The sequence below is a fragment of the Panthera tigris genome, chromosome D1 (genome assembly GCF_018350195.1).
Source record: "Panthera tigris isolate Pti1 chromosome D1, P.tigris_Pti1_mat1.1, whole genome shotgun sequence".
Lineage (NCBI taxonomy): Eukaryota > Metazoa > Chordata > Mammalia > Carnivora > Felidae > Panthera > Panthera tigris.
The window spans coordinates 71755760-71783356 of NC_056669.1; the positions used below are offsets into that span (position 1 = coordinate 71755760).

Consider the following 27597-nt stretch of genomic DNA (forward strand, 5'->3'; position numbering starts at 1 on the left):
CAGTTTTTTCTTCTGTCACTTACCTGGAGCTGTAAAGGGCTGAGTCCAGAAGTAGCAGCAGCTGCCATTGTTGATGAAATGAACTGTACAGGGTAGTTATCACCTGTCGGAAAGAACAATGCATACAGGTTTAGACAATGCACAGGGAATAGCAGCAGACAAGTACAAACATGGTTCTTGGATTGCCTGAGCTTTACAACATTGCTCTAAGCCCAAACATCTGCAGAAACAAAAGGCTTAGTTGGGCATAGACTTGCAGTGCTGCCTTGGAACTTTTTGTTAACAGATAGCTGGTAGGCAAACTGGCAAAACATGAATGTGATGTTGAAAAAATTAAATGTGCAATTCAAGCATGTTCACTCCATTACAAATCTTGTAATACATCATTTTTTTAAGAGTAAAAAAATATCTTAAAGCCAGGCTGACAGTTCACTGAGAAAGTATTAAGGTTTTTATGTTAGAACAACAAAAAGTTTTGGCTTGGTAGGCAAGGCAGAGTATTAGAGTCCAAAAAAGATCATGAGCTATTGACTGTCCATAGCCCCAAACTTTATTTTATAAAAAATAAAGAAAAAAAATTTTAAAGATGCAACTTCTTTCATTTGATGGGGTGAGTAGGAAGCTAATCTTATCTGCCAACATTCTATGAAGTGCCTGGTATCGCAAAGAGAGTGGAAACCATATTCTACATGGGATGTTTGTACTAAAGGTCTGGTAGAGATTGAACATGGTCCAGCTGAGATCAAGGCTACATCTTAATGTCTTACTCCATACCACTCCTGAGAAGGGTAATAAAACACTTTCTGCGACCTGAGAACACAGACTGTGTGCAGCGACGTGAAGAACCAAGAGAAAGTAATGAAGAATGTATTGTGATAGTGGTAACTGAAGTCAAAATTAATACTTGTGGATAAATGACACAATATCAGTGATTTAATGGAGTATCACTTTGGCTGCAGCTACTTATTTAAAGTCAGTGTTATGTACTATCTCTAGGCTATATTTTAATAGGCTGTTCCTCCACACATTTTTGACATTTGTAATAATCATGCTGTTTTGCATGAACTTTTCCACACCGAAAGCTGAATGTAATAATGAAGAGAGAGTGTAGAAAGAATCACAGTAATAAAGGTAGTCAATTGGAAAGCAATAAAATCTCTTTTTTCTGCATGGACACTGATACCTGGAGCCTTCCTGGCGCTCCCGGTTCCCTGGAACTCATCCTGCTTGCCACATGAAGTGCTACTCAGCTGGCCCAATGTAAATGTTAAGTTGCTTTCACTTTTAACAAATTGTGAGCTTCTAATCTACACAGTCTCTTTGCATCATATCCATAATACCTCATCAGACCATTGAGCACAGTGTGTGCTTGTACACAGTCCAGTAACAATTGGCTTCTGATTGCATATGGAGCACTGCTACAATGCATTCACTCACACTATATTGTGCTGGTCTCCTATGGAGTAATGTTCAAAATATCTGATCTTGTTTTTCCCCTTCCATGAGGCTGATTTTGGTTTGCAGGGCTACATGAGCTTTTTAAAAAGGATAACTAGGCCAAATTATTTTTTATAGTAAATGACTGTCGCTTTATGCTTAAATAATTCTGCTGATCTTCTTGATATTTAAACTAAATTATCTGAAGAAAGAATGTCCTAATTTAAGTCAAATAGTATTTCTTTGGTTGATATCTTATCAGGTTCAAAAAAAAATCACAAAACGATACTGAATTAATGATGCTTCAAAAATAGGAGAAAAAAAAATCACCATTCCAACCATCAACATGGACTGCCTCCCGGAACATTTTAGAGCTGTTCTTTCTTTAAATATCATGCATTATTCATACTAACTCGAAACCACAACCCCCCTCCCTGTAAGTTTAATACCAGTTGCTTTATTTGTACTAAAACATTTTTCATGTCAAACATATTTAAAAAAATCAAACTCTAAAAGAATTCCCTGGGGCACTCCTTTTTTCATAGCTGTCATGCTTCTATGCTATGAAATAGCTGATTTTTTTTTTTATAGTTTTTGGCTTGCCAGTTAATTTATTACTATCTCTACCACACCCTGTAGTACTCTCCAGCTCACCTGCTGGCTACAAACAGCTTTCTTTCCACTGCTGACAAGCATATTTTAAAAATGTTCTTAACCTTTCTGCCGGTTTGAATCTGTATATCTGAATATAATCTTTGGAAAGCTATTTCTCCAGAACACATCACTGTATCAATACTAAAAGTAAAAATGAATACATTAGAGCAACAGAGCATATTACAGAGAATGATTAGAAGAAAGAGAAAAAGGGAAAGGCAGGAGAGGGAGAAGATAAGGGGGAAGAAGAGAAGGGGGTTAAAAGTAGCAGAGAAAAAATGTTAAGAGGGAGAGGGATTTAGGGTATTGCAAAGTTTAATTTTTTAATAACAAAGTTATGTGCTTCACCCCCACCCCTTTAATTTTCTCTTTGTAAGAGTCGGTCAAGTAAAAGTTCTCAGTGGCTGACTTGGCAAGGAATCAGTCAACATGTTGTAGCAATTTTTTTCAAATTTGTCTCTGGATTTGAAATGCTTGCGTGAGGATCCATTCTTTTTAAATTTGTACAAAGGAAGATGAAGCCTGTTGGAACAGGTTGGCTTTAGGTACTACTGTAATCTGGCCCTTGCTACCTCCAGCATAAAAAAGACAACCTCTAAGAGCCAATCTGGCAAATAATGCCCATTCTGTAAATTCATCTTTCCAGCCTTCTAGAATTTTCAACTGACTATTTTCATCTGAAGATTACAGAACAAATAAAACCTATGGAAAATGTGCCTGACATTAGTTTCACTTGTCACAATAGGCAACATTCCTTCAGAACCAAACCAGCTCTACAGCAAGAGTCCATGAATGAGAGAAAGTACATTTTTTAAAAAAAATTCAAGGAAAGTGAAATGTAGCCAAAACTTATGAAAACTTAAACACAGGAGAAGGCAGAACTTATACTAAGAACCTAGGACCCATTAGACTCATGCTATCTCCTGCAAGAATATTCCTAGTTTCTGTAATTCAAATACAAATTTCACTTTTATGAAAGAGTCAAAACTCTCATGGGTAAAATCCTGTCCATTTACTTTGATTCTTCAGAACGACAAGGTCTCCTGGGATATTAACTTCAGAATTAACCTACTGAAGAAATCACTTGGAGAGGTTGGAAGGAGTCGAGAGGAAAAAATACATTAACCTAGAAGACAAGATTCAAGGACTCTTCAGTAATTGGCTCAAAGTCTCAAACTTCATTTTCCACCCTCCAATACAGAAGAAAAATACACCACACACCCCTAACTACCTTAAAGATTATTGTGTGGTGGTATCATAGGATAATGGTAAATTATTTGAGTTTCCAAACAACTGATAGGTAGATCCCACTTTTATAAGTTATCCTCATTCTTGCTACAATAGGGAAATATTTCAATCACAACCACCAGTCCAGACTTGGACATGCCACTTTGCATCTTGACTGGATGTCCATATTCAGAATAGCGAAATATTACAACTCCTCTATATTCTGAAAGAATTCCATCATCAATCTGCATTTATCTCTGTGAGGCATCATACTGCAGGAAAAGTTAGCAGGTAATGAATGACACAGTTAGAAATCCTAAAAATAAAATGGCACCATCAATTTGTTCTGGACAAAAATTTTTTAAAAAATGGTATGGGTAACAGTATCTATTGTGGAGATCACCATGCTCTTATTGGTCTTGCTAAATTTCTCCTCTATTCACCAAACAATAGATCAATGATGAGAAAAGTCTTGATCCCAGGGCATTTTCTAAGAACATGTGAATTGTTTTTCATACCTTTAAAGAAGATAAGAATTAAGAATCAATCTTAATTTCTTCACTTATTTTATTGATACATCCAGACTACTGACCAATTATATGAAAATCCATGGAATTTGTCACAATAGCAATTAAATAAGTGAATGTGGATAAACTGATATAAATCCACCTGTTACAAGAAATCAACTTAAAATATCAACTCAAAGTTCATGCCTTAAAATAGTTCACCAACGATATAGCCTCTGTATATAACGGAGGCATAGTTAAAATAATCTTGATCTCCAAAAACTAGGTTAGTTTACGTGGATGTGCATATTTTTTCCTTGGACCTCAACACTCTTAGAAATGAAATTACAAGGGCTCCTGGATAGCTCAGTTGGTTAAGCATCCCACTCTCGATTTTGGCTCAGGTTATGATCTCACAGTCATGCAATAGAACCCTGTGTTGGACTCTCTGCACAAAGTATGGAATATGCTTAAGATTCTCTCTCTCCCTCTGCCCCTCTTCCCTGCTCGTGCATGCGCTCTCTCTCTCTCTCAATAAACAAATAAATAAAAATGAAATTACGGGGTGTCTAGGTGGCTCATTGGGTTAGGCGTCCAACTCTCGATTTAGGCTTAGGTCATGTTCTCACAGTTCTTGATATCTAGTTTCCCCTACCACCCTCAGCCATCAGGCTTCAAGAGCTGGGAGTCTGCTTGGGATTCTCTCTCTCCTTGTCTCTCTGCCCCTCCTCCATTCACGCTGGTGAATGCATGCTCTCAGAAATAAATAAACACATAGATACATGCATAAATAAATAAATAAATAAATAAGAAATTACTAATCTGAAGAACCTTGGATACTGCCTTGATTTCAAGTAGATAAATTTAATTAATCAAGTATTCCAGCAATAGTGGTTATATACCTCAGCTTTACATATTCTGGAAGACGTGGAAACACCGAGTAATACAAAATATCACTTGGATAAATTCATATATATAAGTCACATATTTTCCACATCAAATAAAGAGTTTGACTTTTCTTAATATCATATCCATTTAAGCCATGTCTGCGAGAGTATAAAATATCAAATCAGAGAACTTCAGTCTGAATTCACTTCAGAATTATCTTCACTAATTTCTAGAAATTATCTTCACTAATTTCTAGATGGGAAAGCTTAGAAAAGTTAATCAACTTATTTGACTATTAGTATTTTTTTCTTTAAAAAAAATAGTCATAATGCTACCTACATCTTAGAGTGGTTAAGAAATTAAATGAGAATACATATATTCATATACACATATACACGCATATACATGTATACTCCCACATATATATACAAATAAATGGTATTCAGTAAATGCTAACTGAAACAAAGGAATTAATAAGAAGCACTGGGTAACAATTTTATACTGAAATATTACACAATCTAGAAGAGGTGGACAAATTTCTTGAAACACACATATTACCTAAACTGACTCAAGAAGAAATAGAAAATTTCAACAGACCAATAACAAGTAAAGAGATTGAGTCAGTAAACAAAACTTCTCAACAAAGAGAAGTCCTGGACCAGATAGCTGTACTAGTAAATTCTCCAACATTTGAGAAAAATTAACATGAATTCTTCCCAAAACCTTTAAAAAATTGAAGAAAAGGAAACACTTCCTACCTATATGATACTGAGGCCAACATTACCTTGATACCAAATCCAGGTAAGACACCACAGAAAAGAAAATTACAGACTAATATCTTTTACACATATAGATATAAAATTCTCAACAAAACATTAGCATATTGAATCCAACAGCACATTAAAAGGATTATTCACCATGACAAAGCAGGATTTATCCCAGGAATGCAAAAGTGGTTCAACACACAAAAAAATCAATGTAATACATCACATTAATAGAACAAAGGGGAAGAAATTCACATGATTATCTCAATCGATGCAGAAAAGGCATTTGACAAAATCCAACACCCTTTCAGGATAAAAACTCTTAGAAATTTAGGAGTAGAGGGCAAGTTCCTCAACATGATAAAGGATATTTATGAAAAATCCACAGCTAACATCATACTCAATGGCAAAAGACTGAAAAGCTTTCCCTCTAAGATCAGGAACGAGATAATGATGCCTGCTTTCACGGCTATACAACATTATACTGGAAGTTCAACCCAGCACTATTAGACAAGCAAAAGGTGGGGGACTGGGGGGGGGGAGGTGAGGGAAAAGAGGGAGGACAAAAGGCATCAAAATTGGTAGGGAAGAGGTAAAACTATCTCTATTTGCATATGACATGATCCTACATATGGAAAACTCTAAAGAATCCACAAGAAAGCTACTAGAGCTAATAAGCAAATTTAGCAAAAGTTGCAATCTTGTGAGATTAACACACACAAATCACTTGTCTGTCTATATACCAGCAATAAGCAATCCAAAAGAAAATTAAGAAACCCTTTCTATTTATAATAGCATCTAAAATAATTAAATACTTAGGAATAAATCTAACAAAGGACATGAAAGTCTTGTACACTGAAAGCTATAAAACATTGCTGAGAAAATTTTTAAAAGACTTATATTAATGGAAATGTTCATCAATAGGAAGACTTAACATTGTTAAGATATCAATACTATCCAAAGCAATCAACAGACACAGTGAAATATCTATCAAAATTCCAAAAATCTTTATCACAGAAATGGAAAAGCCAATCCTCAAACTTATACAGAATTGTAAGGGCTCCCAATAGCCAAAACAATCTTGAAAAGGAATAAAGTTGGAAGACTCATGATTCCTGATTTCAAAATTCACTACAAAGGTACAGTAATTAAAACAGTATGGTACTGGCATAAGAACAGATATACACACCAATGAAACAGATTAGAGGGCCCTGAAATATACATGGTGTATTGATTTTTGACAAGAGTGCCAAGGATATTCAATGAGGAAAGAACATCTTTTCAACAAATAGCGCTGGGAAAACTGGCTCTTTGCAATATGGATGAACCTTAAACACATTATGTTTAGTGAAATAAGCCAGACGTAGAAGAACAAATATTGTCTGGTTTCAACTTACATGAAGTATCTAGAATAGGCAAATTCATAGAGAAAGATAGTAAAATAGAGGTTACGAGGGGAATAGGGGGAGTTATTGTTTAATGGACACAAAGTTTTCGTTGCAGATGTTAAAAGGTTTGGGTAGAGATAGTGGTGATGGTTATACAACATTGCAGATATATTAATATCATTATGTTGCATATTTATAAATGGTTAAAATATTAAATATTATGTATATTTCACCATAATTTTTTCTAAAAGAAGCATTAGGTATACTTGTAAAATTATTTGTGGTCACCAGGCAGAGGGATACTTTTGGATACTTCTAATGGATAAGGATGTAGTTTAGTGTTGTTAAATTTACTTAGATTTTACCCCCAAACCTAGTGCTTTAGAGTTTCCAAAGAACTTTCATACATTTTAACAAATTTAATCTTTACACCCACACTGAGAAGTGGACAAATTTTTTAGATGAGAAAAATGTGAGGCTCAGCAAGGTTAAATGACATGTTCAAGTAATAATTAAATAAAATAATCTGTGTAAAATACTTAGCACAGTGTTTGGCATAAAGTAAGTATTCAGGAGGCTTTAGCTACTGTATTATAACTAAAAAGTGGGTGCCAAAGGCAGGAACAGGCAGAGATTCTACTCCCAGAATCTCCTAGAAAGCCAAGGATGGCTGCTCTAGCAGCAATTATTTTAAAAATCCCAACTGCACAAAGTCCATGGGTCACCTGCACCATCCCTGGTGCATGAAGGAGGATATCCATTATTTTTATTTTGCAGGCAATTCAATCCTGTCTGACATACACCTCACCAGCTATGAAAGGGGCTTAATCTTTTAATTTTCTCAAATATAGGTACTTAAATGCATTTATCTTGCCCTGGAATGCTGCGTCTCTCAGTTTCATAATGTGAAAGAGCAAAACAACCAAAATTCTGTGGTGTATGATCTGGGCCCTGATGAATTCCTTTCTAGAATGACGTCTCTAATTAGAGAACCAATAAAAAAAATTAATTAAAGGTTAAAACTCAATAAAGCTATGTCTACAGATATTAATCTGATAGATATTTCCCTGAGACTGCACAATCCCTGTAGGCCACAAGCCTCCTTAGCAACCTACTGAAGTGGGAGAGTTTGTTTGGTGTTTATTGCATACAGAGACCCTGATATGCCCAGAGCAATGGGTCAAATTATCTGAAGGAAAGAAGGTCCATAGCCCTAAGTGCATTTGTTTAGACTGTCCTGATAATGGATTCAGAAACAGTCAACTTTGACAGTGAACATCACCCTGAGGTAGCCCATGCTTTCTGGAAATCAAGACAATTGTTCAAACAACTGAAGGCACAAACACTATGGAATTGTCTCAGGTTATGGGAAGGCGGAAAAGGTACGAAAACAGAACAATGTATTTTGTGATTTATAAGACCAAGATAGTGATCGCTCATCTTGTTGCTTAGGGGATCAAAATATAAAGTTATGCCACCATTTCAAGGCTTTTATATGTGACAGAGCTACTCTTTTCTAAAAATTTGGTCATTGGCGTATCTGGGTGGCCCAGTTGGTTAAACATCTGACTCTCAATTTCAGCTCAGGTCATGATCTCATGGATTGTGAGTTCAAGCCCCACATCGGTCCCTGCACTGACAGTGTGGAGGCTACTTGGGATTCTCTCTCTCTCTCCCCCTACTCTCTCTGCCTCACTCCGCCTTGCTCTCTCTCTCAAAATAAATAAATAAACTAAAAAAATTAATCATTATTTCACATGTATTTCAAATGAAACTCTCTTAGCTCAGTTTGGGGCAAAAAGTTTGCCTAGTCCAGACTCCAGTCTAACATGCTTCCTCTACTCCTCCAATTGATGTGAATGACAAAAACACTGTAGAGATGAAGTCTCCTGAGTACATAATTTCTCTACTAATCACATAAAAACATATAGTTTTAATCCTTTTAATGATAATTTGTATATGCAATAAAACCTAGATCAGCAAAAATATTAAAGAATTTAGATTTCTGGTTAATAAAATTTTCTTAGGGGTCACCAGAAAATATCTTATTTTATCAGCCTTGTTTGTGATTAAAAATTGCCCTATGTGTCCAAACCCACTGTCCTGCCTTAACCAACATTTTTACCCACCACAATCAAACACAATTCTGCTACCCCTGATCACTACTATATGCTGCACATATGTTGTTTGATGGAGATGACTCACTCCCGTAAAATACTCTCCCAATCTCCATATTCTTCTTTTATTTATTTGTTTATTTGTTTATCATTATTATTATTCATTTTAGAGAGAGCATGAGCATGGAAGAGGGCTAAGGAAAAGAGAGAGAGAGAATCTTAAGCATGCTCCACATTCAGCATGGAGCCTGATGTGGAGCTTGGTCCCACGACCTTAGGATCATGACCGGAGCTGAAATCAGGAGTCAGATGCTCAACCAACTGAGCCACCCAGGCGACGCATCAATCTCCATATTCTTCTTACTCTCTACAATCTCACTGATGCTGTGTGAGAAGAATTTTTAAAAAGTGGTCCAAATTCATTAACTATGTAACAATATATTCCCCCATGAAAAACAGCATTATTGTTTTTAGCAAAATTAGGTAAGTAACATGTCAACTATGCTGATGTTATGTCTAGTAGAAAATAAGGCTCATACCCAATTTTTAAACGTGAAGAATTTTAAATGTAGAAACACTGAAATTAAACAGAGGGTTTGCACAGATCATTAAAAAGGTTTCTAAGACTGGAATAGGAATGACTACCCAGATTCAGGGTAAACCAGTAAATTTAGCTCACATCAATGTTCCAAGGGAAGTCAAGGGGAAAAATATTTCAGAACTACTTAGAGACATCAGGGAAGGATTGAACCACTGACAGAAAAATATTTTCTGACAAAATATACTCCTGTCCTTAATATGGATATCAATTTCATAGGGAATAAAATCTGCTCTAAAAATCCTGCTGTAGAAAAATCAAATTTTGACAATTTGAACAATACAATTTTCTTTCATTCAGGTATCCCAAAATCTTTGGTAATACCAGGTGTGGCTAATTTGTACCTGAGGCACTTTCAAAGCCAGTCCTCAAGTGAAGCAAATCCTTAACATCTCTGTTCCTTGAAAGATAGGAGTTTTGACAGACATCCTACCTTTCCTCACAAGGAAGATGGTAATCTACCAAATGCAAAAGAGTAATCGATAGCAATAAACAACTAAAATAGATGTGAAACCTCACTAGATTTGCTTTATACGCTATGTAGTAAGCTTCCTTACTGAGGATTTTAGTAAAGTGATTTATATTTTATTATTACTTTAAGCACATTAAAATGCCTTTGTTCACTTTATACACCCCATACACAAAGAAGCCGCTGCGCTCAGATTTGTTGCACTCAGATTTGGTGGTTAATATAATCAGGTTAATATGTTAAAAAGAACTTGACACGGAAATTATTAATGAGTAGAACAAGGTCACTACTTCTGAGCTGAGGTCACTTACAAAGAATGCACAAATGAAATTAAGGTTGACTTTATTTACTTGACTATCTTCTTACATTGGATTCCTTTGGCAACATATCTTTAAACATTTAAAGCCCTGTTTACAAGGAGGCTCTGAAAGAAGCTTCAAACCATTATGTCCCTAATTGAATTCCCCAGGAGTCCAGTAAACTCAGAGGAATAAAGAAAAATCATAACATTTGCTAAATCATCTCAAAACATATTTCACTGCAAGGTTATGTGACCTGTTTTGAGGTTTAAAGATGAATGAGAAAATACTACTGAATGCTTCATTATTTCAACTAAAATCAAAAGGAATCTTACCTATTAGTGGTGAGCTAATTAAATCTGCCCAGTTTTAACTTTTCTTCCAGGAGAAATCAGACAACAAACAACAATAGCATTTTATAGTGTATGTGACCACTCTCCCAGAGCATAAAAGCTCTTCAGGAGGAGGAAAGTGTCTTTAACCAAAGACAATTATTCACAGTAAAGGTATGAGAGCGAGCTAACAAAAATTTGTGGTCTCCAGGGAAAGTAGCATTTTATCTGTGAATTCAGAACAAACCAGGTGGAAAAAGAGAAAGTAAAAGTTTTTTTGTAACAAACGAGTAACATGCCTCCTTCCCAATTAACTTTCCGGTTCTAATTTGACTTTAAAATCAGCTTTTATGATCATTTTATTCATAGTTCCTTTGTATGCTCCTGTGTTTGTTGTGACTACTAAGCAAAAACATGAGGATCTTAGCATTTCCAAAAGAATGTTGAATTCCTCTCTACTTACCTGGTTTGTATGTTATTCCAGGGGGGAAGAGGAAGCCCTGCTGGGCGGCAGCAGCTGCTGCCAGGGTCCGCTGGTCATGTGGAAAAATTGGGATCATGAGCGGAGGCATGTGACCCTGAACCTGCTAAACAGAAGAGAGCCTATGATCAGACAGAGAACAAATGTATGCCAAGAAGTATTTGTTTTTCACTCCTGCTGGTGTGCTGGTACCCAAACAGCCACCCACTTCTGACCTCATTCCGAAGCTGCTCCCTGAGAAAACACAGGCAGAAGTTACCAAATCCCTGTTCTTAGATCCCATTTGGACTCCAAGGACACAACCTTGTCGTGAATTTGCCTCATCCCTGCTTCCACCAAATGGTGGTGAATGGTTTTTCTTTTATCTCGACTCTTTTCTTTTCCTTTTTTTCTTTTTCTTTTCCTTAAAACAATCGGAAGAAACAAGTTTGCTTCTTACACTGTGCAATGTTGAAAGGTTTTGCCCTTTGACCTGCTTTGCATTCTGTCTGCCCTTTATTTGGAAAACAGCGTTTAGTATCCTTGGTCAGAAAATAATGTCTAATTGTTATATATTCCAAATGCTTTATCTCCCCAGTTTAGGTATCTTATTTCAAAGCCTTACCGCATTATGTTAAACATATAGCTCTTTAGATTTAAGGCTACTACATCTTGGCTCCCAATTAAACTAATATTCTTTGCCATACACACCTCGATGTAACATATAAATTGCTTGTCTGGCTTAGCAGTTTTACAGCTTTATGCACTACCATGTAGCTCAGTAATTATGGAGTTGTATTCAGAGAGCATTTCATAATAAATCCTACTATATCAAATTTCATTTGACCTCAATAAATGTATCAAAGAGCACAAAAATGCAAAACAGAAAATCTTCACTCTATATCTGTATTTGTATTCCATATAAAGAAAATAAGAGCTATGACAAAATCATGCCTGTGAAATCACATTTTAATTTCCTAGCTCCCTTTTTTTTACTCTACACATGCTACCCTGATTCCAGTATAGCATCACAGTAAGGTACTGCCCTGGCTTTTAATGCCTGATTTCATAGGTTGAACTATAGGACTTTTGTTATTTAAAGATCAAAACTAGGATGTACTAACAGAGATGCTCTTTAAGTTCAAACTGGGTCTTTGGGCTCTTTACTAGTATAAAAGAGCTGCATTATATCCTGTTTAAGATACAAACATTTACCAGTAATTCTACCAACCCCAAACCCTTCCCCCATTTAAATTCTTAAATCTTCTCTTTAGGCAAAATTCCATACACTGGCTGATGACCCTGTTTACATAGCACCAACTTGCCTTGTCCTGTCCCTGTTCCCTCCACAGCCAGGGACATGGTGCAAAAATGCTTCTGTGTGGGTCTAAGAGGTTTCATTTACCAACAGCTTTTCTCTAGGGAAAGCCCTAAGATGTGGGTTAATAAAGGGCAAGCAAAAAATAAACACTTTACAGTATTTTTCTGAATTCATTTCTCAGGAAAATCAACTTATAATAAAAAGGTCTTTGTGCAATTACTACCTTGCCAGTGGGGCGTGAAAGAAACTAGCTTTGGGCAGCTATTTCTACCATTTTAGCTGAGGTAAGCCCGAGTTTTGTACATTAGAGTACAAACTTAGCCTGCGTAAATTGGAGCTGATCCCCTTGTGCCCAGGTCTTGCCTTTAACCCTGAAGAAAAGCACTAGGTTGGCTGTTCGACTCAAGCTTGCTGTGACCTGATGCAAACCTGAGATGTCAAAGATGAGGGCACTGTTCTATGTCAGAAAATAAAACACAGTCTTTTTGGTAGGACTGTTCAGTGCAAGAGCACATCAAAGGAAATCGTTTCATTTTCTTCTAGAAATATGGTTCCTAGCATGTACCTAGAACATAGCACAGATGCTTGATGCTTTAAAGGGGAACAAATGAGAGGTCTAGCTATCATATTTATTTATTCTTTCCTTCTTTGTAACGAACATTTATTAAGTTATTATGTGCTACGGATCTTGAGAGGTAGCTGAAAAAAAGGAGCTATTTAGCTTGGGAGAGAAAAGATACAAGGCTATCTTCATTTGGCAAAAGAATCAGATTAAGTCTGAGCAGTTACAAAGGGCAGAACTAGACTTAAGAAAGGGATTTTAGGGGAGTTTAATGTAGAGAAGAATTTTCTAATAACGACTTATTCAACAATCATTCTGATTAAAGAGTCACGTGTGTCATATTCCCTAGAGGTAGTCAAGTAAAGGCTGTATACCCACATGTTAGGGATCCTTTAAAGGATAAACATAACTAAACCCCTGACTAGATAATGACCTAGAGAGCCTTTCCAACTCTATGATCCAGATTGTTTCAAATTCAGCATTAGGAAGATAATGTGATGTACTCATTGCTTTATTCATTCATTTACCACATATTTGTTCAGAATGTACGATGCCTACAGAAGCTCTGTTATCAATCTTATCTGAGCTTAAATCTATACACTGCCATTTCCTTGGCCGTGTGATCATGAACAGTTACTTAACCTTCCTGAGTCTATTTCCTCATCTAAAAGCTAATGATATTATCTTACATGGTTATTGTGAGGGTTCAATAGACCAGAAAAGTAACACTTGTGGCACAGTGACTGGCACATAATAGGCACTCAGTAAATGTAAGAGCCCTCCTTTTTTCATATGCAGTTTGCATATTCTGTTCTAGAAAATTATCAAATTACTAAAACACACACACACACAGACACACAGACACACACACACACACACACACACAAGAAACAGTGACTCTTACCCATAACTCTACTTCAGAAAAGAAAATATGAACCAACTAAATAATTCAATTTGACAGGCAGAGGCTTGTCATGTTCTTAGCAGACAGTAGGCCACACAGAGCATTATCCCATCCCAAGTATCTAGAAAACCATAAAATAGAAGAGGTGGGATTACAAGGATCATCTGAAGATGCAATTTGGGAATGTTACTGTTATTCATTAAACAGCATCTTAGGATAAAAATATAATTTTACTTCTACATTGGTGCCCAAGCTCTTCAGATCATGAGACAACATAAGGGGATCAATGGCAATTAAGCATCAGACCTTAATTCTTGAATCTTGGAATCTTGGTGCATGAAGATATTTCTTTTGTAACTAGCTACATACGTGAGATGACTAACTAAACCGTCTAGGTCAATGTCAATGCCAAAGAGCTGTAGGTGTTTCACATTAACATAAGTTGTAAGAATTTAGGGAAGTTCCTTTCTGTCCATCATCCTCTACAAAGTAGGATATGTTAGAAACTTTCAAGGCTATTAGTTTTGAGGCAGCTTCAGTAAATTGGGGGATAAAGTAAGTAAGAAGGGGGACAGAAGACATTGTGAAAGCAATCGTAATGATAGAATCAGAGTTGGAACAGAGTTTAGAGCTGATCTAACCTACTAGTTCTCAAAGTGTGATACCTGACCAGTAATATCAGCAACATCTGAGAACTTCAAAAAAGCAAATTATCAGGCCCCGCCCCCCTTCCAGATCTATGAATCAGAAACTCTGGGAGCTAGGCCCAACAATCTAATATTTAGACTAAAATTTAATTCAGGGAAGTGATTCTCAAACTTCAGCATGTATCTAGTTCAGCTAGAGGGCTTCTTAAAACAAAGACTGCTCGGCCCTACCGTCCCTCCCTCCCCGCTGCCAGAGCCTCTAAATCAGTAGATGTGAGGTGGGGTCCGAGAGTGTACTTTCCCAGCAAGTATCCAGGTAAAGCGGACAGTGTGGCCCAGGAAACACTCTCTGAGAATCACTAATCTAAGCCAAACCTCACACTACACACATAGGGAAATAGGTGCCTAGAGCAGGTAAAAGACATGGCTTGTGGTCACACTATCTACGACAGGGCTGGATTGGAGTCCAGAACTGCTCATCACCCTGTCCAGTGCTTTTTCCACTACATCACATGGACTTCAGTGATAGGAAAGAGAGAAATCATGTGTGTATGTTCTTTGGGTAAAGAAAATCTGGAGGGCTGCAACCAAAACAAATTTTCTATTTCAGAGGTAGATTGTTGGAGTGACTCTGGAGTAGGGAGAGTATATTGTTCAGTTCCAGTTTGTTCCTTCTTCTCTCTTTTTTGTACCCAGAACAATTTGATCAATTAAAGCCACTGTCATTAATTTCAAAAATGTATTATATTTATTAACAGTAATTATTTAGCTCCAAACGATAAACTTGCCCTTAACTTATTTCAAGGAAAACAATGATGTGAATAATCAAAATGCCCCTTATTAAAGACAAGACAAAATACTCTGTAGCAATTAGAATCTAGACCAAGAGAAGATGATGAAGCACTCCTCTTGTAGCTCTAATTATAGAGGTAATAATAGTGATGATGATGGTAATGATAATCATCATCATCCCAGCTGCCAATATTTTCCAGTGTTTCCTATATGTCAAGCACTGGGAAAATGATTTACATGATCTATCTCATTTAATCCTCAAACCTCTGTGAGGTATTTACTATTATTCTCCTCATTCACTTAATGAGAAAGACAAAACCGTGAGAGCCTCGGTAGGTTGGCCAATTAAAAAGTGCTACAGCCAGGATTCAAGTCCAGGTTTCAGGATCAAAGTCTACATTTTTAAGTGCCATATTATATTAAGCATCAAGTCGTCTTTTGCTAAACAGACCTAAGTGAGACAAGGAATATAATGCTTTGTAATAACAGTTGACTGAAAGTTTCATAAATGTAATCGTAAATTTACATGCATTTTAAATAAATACTACAGAGAGATCCCATGTATTTGTCCCTAATGGCCATAACTTGAAAAACTACAGTACACTATCACAACCAGGATATTGACATTGATACAATCCAACAACCTTATTCAGATTTCCCCAGTGTGATATTATTTTAAAGGAATTATGCGTCTTAAAAACTCACAAGGGTAGTGGAGGTCTATGAATACTTGCAACTACCACCTTTTATAGAAAGCTGACCAGTATGGTCCAGTGCAAGTAATATGAGGATAAAGCATGTATTAAAGCAATAATTTACCCCTTTCATAGCTTTCCATTTATTGTACTTGTACTTACTAGAAAATTATTGATTGAATGTGGGACAGAAATGGAAAGCAAGAACAAAGAAGGGAGGAGAGATAAAGAAAGAGCGCTTGGCAGCCACACAAGAATCACATAAGCATCCAGGATATTTTTCTCCTATAGAAGTTGTGAGTTCTGTTCACTGCACTGAGTGTCAGGGCTTAGGACAGATAAAGAATTGTGAATATACAGAAAAGCCCCACCCCGCTCTGAAGAATGTAAGCTTACCTTCCCTCTTCCTTCCCATCATCCTATCTTCCCATTTGATGACATGCCGGGGAAGGCAGTCACATTGGAAGCAGCAACTTCCAAAAATATTTTACGAAAGAATAAAAACTAATAGAATTCCCCTCACTCCATCAAAGAATTGCCAGTCTCCACATGTCTTTCCCAAGAAGTTATCAAAATTTCAAATAGCATCTTCTTTTCTTGAAAGTGTAGCTCTCCCTTAGCACAAATTCAAAGATCCTTTCATTATTCCACAGGTAAAAATGATTTGGTTAATACAAAGAGTAAAATTTGACGTGGCCAAAAATATCTCTCTGAACATGAAACCAGAGTCAGCACTAACCGGCTGGGCATGTCACTTGACTGATCACAAGAAACCAGAAACTACATCGTAGGTGAAGCTGAGTCAGGGCATCACGAAAGAAACAAACTGCAGGTGCCCAAGTACAACTGACCATCGATTCTAAACTTCCACAGTCCCTGACCAAAGTGTTACCCTTTTGCCGAAAGTGGGGAACACATTCTTGATCAAATAGGCTACATGCCAAGAAATTTTAAGTGCTTGGTGTTCACATCTTTCAGACAATCAAGACAGCAGCAAGACGCATGTGAAACACTTGGGTTCTGTCTCTTCCTATCTGTAAAACAGCATTGTTGCATCAATACTTATCCCTTTGTTTTCTCTGTGCTAAGTTGTTGATGATGCCGTGTTTTGCCATCTGCCCCAGAGCTTCATTAAAGATACATGAATGGGCTAACTGGCCTGATATCTTGTGAGGAACAGGTGCTATTGTTTGTCCCTGAAGACTTGTACTAAAGATATGACTCAGAATACTTGAGAAAGAGCATCTGCAGCAGTCAGTCAGAGAGCAACTTGGCAGAGACCTGGCTATGCGCTAATATGCAAACAGAGTGACACTCAGGGGGGCTCATTTTCTCTTTCGTGAAGATTATTTAACTTTTTTGGTGATGGGAAATATGTATTTGTATTGAAAATCATGAGCATATTAATGTCTAATACTGAGTTAAAACCAGTGAGCAAGTGAAGATTATTTTAAGGCTTTATTTCTAGTAAATCATTCCTCATGTGGTTTAATTGAAGAAAGCTTCTTTAATCTGTTGGAAGGAATTGTTTCCAATGTTTGTAAATGACGACAGAGAAAGGGAGACAGAGATAGAAAATAAAGAGTGGGAAAGAGCAATTGGAGAGGGAGGGGGGCACAGGGAGGGAATTTCCTGAAGGCTCTGTTTTTTATTGCAAAGAATAGCTGAGTCATTCGTATAAAATACTACCACTGTAAAAGCCTCCATGTCTAAAGAGGAAGAAGTAAAGGACCCAGAAACCTTGCATGAAAAGCCTTCAAAGTCAGGGAGGTGTCTTCTTAGTGCCAAAAAGTACATGCCAAACTGTATATGGATCTCAGTTAACTCTGAAGAGTTAGGAGGGAAAGGGTCTCATTTGGTAGGATACATGCATGCCTTAACATAAAACCGTTTCAAACCTGGTTTTGCTTAAATCCTGTCTAAAATGTCGACCATGTTCTGTCCTATTTTAGAAAGCATAATGTAGTAGTCAGCATATTGAAGTTCTCTTGGTCGACCATAGTTGGAAGTACACAAAGGAGTCTTATATTAAATATGGCCTACTACCTATTCATTAATTTTTTCAATTCATTAATCACCTATCATGAAATAAATTGAGTGTCCTGAATGGCCTGTGGCATTTATATTTCTATATGCTCCACTGCTTTTATCACAAGGCTAAGGATATAGTAGGCATGTTGTAACAACTGATCAATGTGAGAAGCACCTTAGACCAAAGAGCCAGTTTTCTGGGCACCGATATGCATTGGTTAATGCAATGAATCACTTTTATTATTAGTAAAAATAATAATAATAATAAAGAATGACTTTTAAATACATCTTGGTATCACCTTCTTTGCTTTTCATTTGTCTTTTAGCAAATCTCTGCTTGTAGAGAATCTACCTGGATCTGGTAGGAGAAAAAAAATCAAATTTCATCAGGAACAATTCTGGGACACAAAAGACTGTTTGAGAACAGAGTCCCATCTTCCCAGATGTTTCCCATCAACTTGCAATGGATAGACATTATGTAACTGCATCCGGAAGTCCTGCTTTGTTTTTGTTTGTTGGTTTGTTGGTAGCAAATATTCTGTCCCTTCCCCCCATCATCTTTGTCTCTCTGTCTCACTCTCTCAGGGCCCACCAGGATAATACACAAAACAACTTGTTACCATTGTTAACATTCATCTTTAATGTAATGCAATTTCTTCCAAGAACTGTGCATACTACTGCCACCACTCTTTTCAAAATCCTCACTAAAGGGCCTAGAAAAATCATGAAAAGGTAGAACAAATTCAAGATATTATAATCCAAAGACATCCTTTTAAAAATCCTGTCTTTATTCTTTTAGAGTCTTATGTTTCAGTTTGAACCTCAATTAAGAGCTGACTTTATACTTATGATAATGCTTTTCTGCATGTATATTATACCTCAGCAAGAAGTTAATTGAAGGAAAAAAGAGAAAATAACTTCAGTAGTCAACTTGTCTTTACTAATTTACACTGCTAAATATATTTCATAAAATATCTAACATATTCACAGAAGAAATAAAAAAAAAACATATCTTGTCTCTAGTTCACTATGTCCCCACTCTAACAAGAGTAAGACATGCAAACAAAGCAATTTTTTTTTACTAGGTTGGTCTTTAAGATAGTTATTTAAATCCACATCACAATCTGCATTTTCCAGGTTTCTTCCTTGCTTATACAGGACAGAAATGATCATTGAATGTAAGAGCACAATAACTCCATCCATCAGGTCAATAGCACAAGTTCTAAAAATCTTCTTTAGGTGCATATTCAGAGAGAGATATTAATAACCCTGAAAGAGCCAATCCTGTCCTTTGTGTTAACACTTCTTTTTATAATCTCAGCATACTGTATATACCCACTCTATTTATAAGTTCTAAAATGGGCAAATAACTCATTAATCTACCAGGATCATCAGTAGTCAAATGTCACTTCTTTATCTCTTGTTCACTTTATTTTATTTATTTATTTATTTATTTATTTATTTATTTATTTATTTTGAGAGAGACAGAGAGAGAGAGGGTGAGTGCATGAGCACACACGCATGAGAAGGTGGTGGGTATAGAGAGAGGGAGAGAGAGAATCCCAAGCAGGCTTTGCGCTGACAGTGGGGCTAAATCTCGTGAACCATGAGATCATGACCGGAGCTGAAATCAAGAGTTGGTTGTTTAACCAACTAAGCCCTCCAAGCACCCCGATCTCATTCATTTGTACATGTTCTGTTTAAATACTGAATTTTGAAAGAAAAGAACATGGATTTAGCACTAATATAATCATAATTCCTAGTATCTCTTACTTATTTGTCCTCTTACTCTCGGAAATAAAGAGCTCCACACATATAAGATGACCTCTTAGGCTCCCAAGAAACATGTCACTTTATAAAGAGGTCTATAGTGCCTGTGTTTAATCACCTGACCAGCAGCCATTTATTGAGCACCTAGTACTATCTGACTGGTACTGTGGTAGGCACTGGGAATATAAAGATGGCTTAGAGAAGTCTATAGCCTTATTTTATCAGGTGGTGGTGCTAGGTTTGTTTTCACTTACATAATAGCACAAATCATCCAGTTTGTCAGCTTACTTGGGAACATGGTCAACAGAGAAAGTAAAGATTTGCTTAAAAAGAAAACTAAATTACAACAAAAATTCCATTAAGTATCATTCCATAGTCTTCCTATGGCCTATAACCTAGAAAAATTTTGAGAGTATTTATGAGGACAAAAGTCAGATTACTTTATAAAATGGATGATAAATGTTAATTAAATGCGTTTAAATTATCTTACTATGTTTTAAGAAACTCTCACCAGGAGGGAAGCAGAATATCCTGGCCAGAGAGAAATTAATAAAACATGTTATGCAAAAGTAAAATTTATGATTCATTTGGAATTAGATATCTACCACCTTTTCAATCCATACAAATGCATAATCTTGTCAATTAAATATTATTGTTAAGGTCTAGTAGTATGTTAAAATCACTTTAAAGTGCAACTAAGGAAAATTCATGTGTGTTTATTACTCCTTAAGGATCTATTAGTGGGTATTTTATTCAGATTCGTGCTGTAAAATCTGCATAAACTCAGCATATTGTTATCCCCATGTGTGCATTTGTTTGGTTAAAGCAGAACAGCAAATCTCAATTTTTGCAACTTCTGGAAAAGTCAAGAGAACTAAAACAGTCTTAATTTTAATCAGATACAAACAGTTATCACTACAGAAGTGAAGAGTTGACTATTATGCAAATAGTCACAGTTAGTGGTCACCAGGCCATCACAGAAGACTGAGCTAGTCAATTACTTTAGATATTTCCAAAGACTAGTGAAGATGAATGTTTCTTATTCCACCCTGTCTTATTTCCACAGAAGTATGAAACATATTAGAGACTAATGATTGTTGTTCTCAGATGGAAACCCCATTAAATATACAATGATCAAAATGTTTTGCAAAGATGGAAATTAATTTTTTTTTCAAATTTTGTATAAATGCCATATGAATATGGTAACATTGTGAAGAATATGGCATTCCTTTCTTTGTAACAACCAAATTCAGATATAAACCTTTCATAAACTTTTGACCTGTAATGAAGGCAATCTGGCTTTTACCCCTGAAGTATTTTACACAAGCTTGTTCTGGTAGCAATGACCAGAGTTCAATTATTAAATTCCTCTTACAGAAATGCAAGTTTACATCTTAGACTACAGGTCTTGTTAAAATTATGCACAACTTAAAGGCAGGGACTTTATATCTCCCTGGGGCTTAGCAAAAGCTCCTCTCTTGCACAGAGTAGGGGCTCAACAAATATTCATAACACAGATGTATTACAGAATTTTCATTCTCTGAAACTAAGCTACAATAATTCTGATTTTTTAACCTTCTGAATCAATTCAAAGTCCTTTTATCATTTGCAATCCTCAAATCGAAGCAACAGAAATATGCATCTGCTCCAAATATACCTCATCACAGCAATCTTTTCTTTTGGCATGCCATGCTCGGACTTTGAAGTCCACTGGTTGGTGTGAGAATATAAAAATTGACCTTATTCATTTATTAGAAAATATTTTTAATGACTGAGTTCCCCTAGCACATCTGTTGAAATTCTTCTATAGTATAAAGAGGACTCTAAGCTTCTTTAATAATTTTATCATCATTGATTATAATCCTTACTGACAGAGATGATAAGCTCTTCTCACCAGAAGAGCCAAGAATACAGTTTTGCAAAATAATAATAAAAAATATTTGTTATGTCACAGTGGGCTGGTTATACAACATAGAATGAATGACAGAGAAGTATTTAAGCATCAGCTATTATCAAAAATAGAAGCAATTTCATCTGAAGCTACAGGCCTGAAAAATATGCTGTGAACTCCAAACAGAACATAAATAAGATGTCTAAGCTATTGACAGCTGGGGCCCAGCCATGGCAAGCTGACCTTCCCTGGAAGTACCAATAAGAGATGGTGCCTATATATGTAACTGAGGTGGGGGCTGGAGAGTAAAGTAAGGGGATTGCTATAAGAAATGGATACTGAGTAAAAGGATAAATAATAACTATAGCCAAAGGGGCGCCTGGGTGCCTCAGTCAGTTAAGTGTCCAACCTCGGCTCAGGTCATGATCTTGCAATTCATGGGTTCGAGCCCCGCACCGGGCTCCATGCTGACAGCTTGGAGCCTGGAGCCTGTTTTGAATTCTGTGTCTCCCTCTCTCTCTGACCTCCCCCTACTTGTGCTCTGTCTCTCTCCCTCTCAAAAATAAATAAACATTAAAAGAACAAATTAAGAAAATAATAATAACTTTCAGGCTTTCACTCTTTATCGCACTCTGATCTTTTTAGTGCAAAAAGTTAATGACCTGCAACTTCAATGTCATTTTGGAATGTAATCAACAACCCCTGCCCCAGCCTCAGCATGTACACTTCTACTCATACACACACACACTTACACACGCTTCTTCACCTGCTACCCCAAGTAAATGCAAAGTATGTCAACACTGAAGATGATGTAAGGATAAGCTAACATGTTATTTAAAGAGAGAATTTGGGGGTGCGTGGCTCAGTCAGTTAAACGTCTGACTCTTGATTTTGGCTCAGGTCATGATCTTGACCTGATCATGAGATCGGGCTCTGTGCTGAATGTGGAGCCTGCTTAAGATTCTCTCTCCCTCTGGGGTGCCTGGGTGGCTCAGTGGGTTAAGCATCTGACTTCAGCTCAGGTCATGATCTCACGATTTGTGAGTTGGAGCCCTGCGTCAGGCTCTGTGCTAACAGCTCAGAGCCTAGAGCCTGCTTTGGATTATGTGTCTCCCTCTCTCTCTGCTCCTCCCCCACTTGTGCTCAGTCTCTCTCTCTCTCTCTCTCTCAAAAATAAATAATCATTAAAAAAAATTTTTTTTAAAGATTCTCTCTCTCTCTGACCTCCCCCTTTCTCATGTGGTCTCTGTTGATAAAAAATAATAATAAAATAAAAATAAAAAGAGAGGGGCACCCAGGTAGCTCATTCGGTTAAGCATCTGACTTTTGATGTTGGCCAGGTCATTATCTCATGGTTTGTGGGTTTGAGCCCTGCCTTGGGCTCCACACTGACAGCGAGAAGTCTGCTTAAGATTCTCTCTTTCCCTCTCTCTTCCTCACCCATGCTCGTGCTCACTCTCTCTCCCTCTCAAAATAAATAAACTTTAAAAAAATAAAGAGAGAAAGTTTCTTTTTGTATTTTTATTTAGTACTATGTTCATATTAAATAACTTAGATATAATAATGTCTCTATTATGAAACATAAGGTCCAAACTCCCTAGCCTAGTCTGGTATTAAAATCAGCCTGTAAGATGTTCTTAATGTACCTTTCAAGGTTGTTTTTCTATTATGTTTGCCATCTTTCATTTATTGCTTTCAATAGCTTCTAAGTCTTTGTTCAAGTCACTTCTTCTAACATATAGACTGATCTTTCCTCTCCTCTCTGCCTTCCCAAATCTGACCTACCTTTCAAAGTTTAGCTCAAATTCAACTGCTAAATGAAAATTCCCCAAGCAAAAAATATCTTTCCCTCTGTTAAAATTTATACTGCACATATTGTATTGAATTATTTAATGGTTTTTATTTCAATCTGACATTATTGTGGTGTCAATTCTATCTAGGTATTGGGGACATAGAAGTACACAAAATCCTCTACCATTATCTCCTAGGGAAGACAGACAACATGAAAATAAAAGTATATATGCATACATATGTATATATGTGTGTGTGTGTATACATACACGTGGGCAAAAAATATATAAAAATACAAAACATACCCATTCATAATAAATTCTATGAATAAAAATAAAGTAAGATAATGAGATAGCATTTGAAGGGTAGAGGCCAGAAAGAGGGATATAGTGGGTAAGGAGTAGAGAGGACTATTTTTGATAGGGATGGCCAAGGAAGGCTTCTATAAGAAGATAATGTAGCACAGGGTTGAATGACCTAAGGAAATGCTACCTGGAATTACACGAGAGAAAAGCAACTCAGGCAGAAGGCACATGGGGCAAAGTAACTGAAGCAGCAATAACTTGGGTTGAGTAGCCTAATAAGTCCAAAGCAAAATGAGCAGAGAGTAGCAAGGGAAAGATTAGAAAGATGGGCAAAGACCAGATCATTTGGGGCTTTGTAGGGCACAGTGAGGAATTTGGATTTTCTTTTGAATGTGATAGAAAGCCATTAGAGGGTTTGAGGAGAGAATTGGCATGAGATCTGATTTAGATTTATAAAGATCATTCTGGTTTCTGTGAGGAAAATGACTATATTAGTGCAAGAATGAAAGCAAGGAGACCAGGTTAGAAACGACCTCAACAGTCGTGAAGTAGGGATATATTGTTGGCCTTTTTCCATCTTATATATCCTGTCTGGTACAGTAAAAAAAAATCTTGCAGATAGGTTCGTAATATACTACTACCAGGACAGTGCCTTTAAATATGAAAGTAATTATCTGACTGATTGATTAACTGACTGACTAAAACATGGCTTGTCCAGCGATTCCATATGAGACAAGAAGCACATAACTTTCAAACATTTGTACTCTTTTATGCCACAGGGGAGAAGAGGATAACAAATTAAAATCTAAGTGGCTACTGTTACATCACTGCAAATATTGTATTTTCTGCAAATATTATATTTTTTAATAAAAGTTTAGGTAGCAGAGAAGCTTACTGATGGAAACTAAAAATGTAATTCCTGAATTTAGTCTCTGTATGGGAAGAATAGGAATATTTAAAACTATTCAAGCTACCTGCCAACTTTTCTATGGGAAAAAAAATCAACTGTTTTTGAGATCAGAAAGTTGACAATCTAAGATCAGAAAGTTGAAAATCTAATATATATAAACTGGCTCAAACACTGGTTAAATTAAACATCTATTGCTTTCAGTTTTTGTTGGTAGTTTATACTAATGTCGTATATGTCAAATGAAATTGGAATTTACAATACAGAGTCATATGCTGCAGCAATTTACCTCTCATAACTTTTTGCATTACAAAGAACAATAGACCAATAACATCATTTAAGACTGATTAGGAATAACTTATGCAATTGCAAATGCAAAGGAATAGAAACCAAGCCCAAAAAGAAATGGGATGATATGCTGGATCACTCAGGTCAATAACATAAAAATAATCAGAATTCTAAATGGAAAATAAAAACATTGACTTTTCCAACATTATTTAAGCAATCCTACTAATAAATCCTAATATTCATTTGTTCTCTATTTTAAAGTATTGATTTTTACTTCACTCCACGTAAAACACCGTATTACATAGCCCTTGATGATATTTCTTAATAGTAAGCAAATAAAGAAGGAGGAGCATTGTATATCTTAGATTTAAAATTTTAGCCAATCTTCTGTGCCGCCCCCCCAAAATAAAAGTAGTATTAGACAGGGTTGCCCTAATTACAAGATGTTGAGAAAAGAAAAGAGAAAAGAAGAGAAATGAAATGAAGAAAGACATGAGAAGAATGAAAAGAGGGGCACCTGGGTGGCTCAGTCAGTTAAGCGTCTGACCGGCTCAGGTCATGATCTCACAGTTCATGGGTTCGAGCTCCGCATTGGGCTCTGTGCTGACAGCTCGGAGCCTGGAGTCTGCTTCTGATTCTGTGTCTCTCTCTCTCTCTGTCCCTCCCCTGCCCACACTCTGTCTCTCAAAAATAAATAAATGTAAAAAAAAAAAAAAGAATGAAAAGAGAAATATAAAAAGTGGTACAAAGAAAGTAAAGAGAGAAGAAAGAGGAGGGAGGAAACAAGCAAGCTAGGGTATTGTGGACTTTTAAGAAAAGTAGTACTATCTTTTGTAACCACAATTTTTACCTGTTTACTACTCACTCAGTCTCTCACACTTCAACAAATGTAAACTCCAAACCCCAGTGTTATACTTACCTTTCAAATATTTTGCAAAGATCAAATGATATATGTAGCTCTTTGCAAAATAGAAATTGCTGTAAAAACTTTAATTAAAAAGTTAATTATATTACAATAACATCAATACCAATAAAATATTTAGAAATAAATTTAGCCAAGGAGGTGAAAAGTCTCTATATGGAAAGCTATAAGACATTGATGAAAGAAATCAAAGCCACAAATAAATGGAAAGGTATCCTGTGTTTATGGATTTAAAGAATTAATATTGTTAAAATATCAATGCTACCTAAAGCTATCTAAAGATTTAATGCAATCCCTACCAAGAGTTCAAAGGCATTTTTTAATAGAAGTAGGAAAAAAAAACACTTAAAAATTTACATGGGACCACCAAAGACCAAATAGCCAAAGGAATTCTGAGAAAGAAGAACAAAGCAAGGAGGTACCACACTTCTGATTTCAAGTTATACTATAAAGGCATCTTCATCAAAAGAGTATGGTATTGGCATAAAACAGACATACGGATCAAGAGAACAGAACCGAGAGCCTAGAAATAAACCTAAGTGTATACAATCAACTAATATTTGACAAGGGAGCCAAAAATACTCAATGGAGCAAAGATAGTCTAGTCTCTTCAATAAATGGTGCTGGTATAACTGGATATTCACATGTAAAAGAATGAAACTGGGCCCATACATTATACCACTCATGAAAATTAACTTGAAATGGATTAAAGACTTAAACATAAGACCTAAAAACATGAAACTCCTAGAAGAAAACATATGAATAAAACTCCTTGGCATGGGTCTTGGTAATGATTTTTTGGATATGACACACCTAAAGTACAGGCAACACAATAAAAAATAAAGAAATGGAACTACATAAAATAAAAAAACTTCTTCAAAGCAAAAGAAACCACCAAGAAAATGAAAAGATAACCCATGAGATGGGAAAAATATTTACAAACCATATATCTGATAAGAGGTCAATATCCAAAATATATAAAGAACTCATACAATCAATAGCAAAAAAAAACAAAACCAAAAACCAAAAACCAAAAACCAAAAACCAAAACCAAACCAAAACAAAAAAACACTTAAAAAATGGACAAAGTACCTGAACAGACATTTCTCCATAGAAAATGCTTTAAAGGCCAACAGGTACATGAAAAGATGCTTCACATCACTAGTCATTATGGAAATGCAAATTAAAACCACAATGATATATTACCTTATGCCTATTAGAATGGTCATCATCAAAAAGACAAGATAACAAATGCTGGTGAGGATGTGGAGAAAAGGGAATCCTTGTGCACTGTTAGCGGGAATGTAAATTGGTACAACCACTATGAAAAACAGTGTGGAACAATCTCAAAAAATTAAAAATAGAATGACCACATGATCTAGCAATTTCATTTCTAAAAATCCCTACCAAGGGATTCATATCCAAAGGTAATGAAAACACTAACTTGGAAATATATCTGCACTCCCATGTTCATAGCGGCATTATTTACAATAACCAAGCCATGGAAACAACTTTAGCATCCACTAATGAATGAATGAATAAAGAAGTTGTGGTACATACATAAAATAGAATATTATTCAGCCTTTACAAAAAAAAAAAGGAGAAGTCTACCACCTGCAACAACATGGATTG

The 27597-nt window shown here is 36.1% G+C and overlaps 1 protein-coding gene and 1 long non-coding RNA gene across 18 annotated transcripts in view; both read right to left on the reverse strand.

Annotated features, from left to right (window-relative positions):
* SOX6 (SRY-box transcription factor 6) overlaps nt 1–27597 on the reverse strand; it is a 398531-nt gene that overhangs the window by 119079 nt on the left and 251855 nt on the right. For 11 of the 17 annotated variants that reach the window (XM_042959663.1, XM_042959672.1, XM_042959668.1 and 8 more), the window contains 2 exons: nt 11143–11266; nt 24–103 (listed from right to left, as the gene is read on the reverse strand). In XM_042959663.1, coding sequence (XP_042815597.1) covers nt 24–103; nt 11143–11266 — 204 coding nt within the window. The remainder of the gene's footprint in view (nt 1–23; nt 104–11142; nt 11267–27597) is intronic. The other 6 variants (XM_042959670.1, XM_042959669.1, XM_042959665.1 and 3 more) reach the window with 1 other exon arrangement.
* LOC122231525 lies at nt 14034–27257 on the reverse strand. Its single transcript, XR_006208761.1, has 4 exons — nt 27172–27257; nt 25963–26030; nt 18391–18449; nt 14034–14047 (listed from the first exon to the last, which is right to left on the reverse strand). It is a non-coding gene; the product is annotated as an uncharacterized LOC122231525 (long non-coding RNA).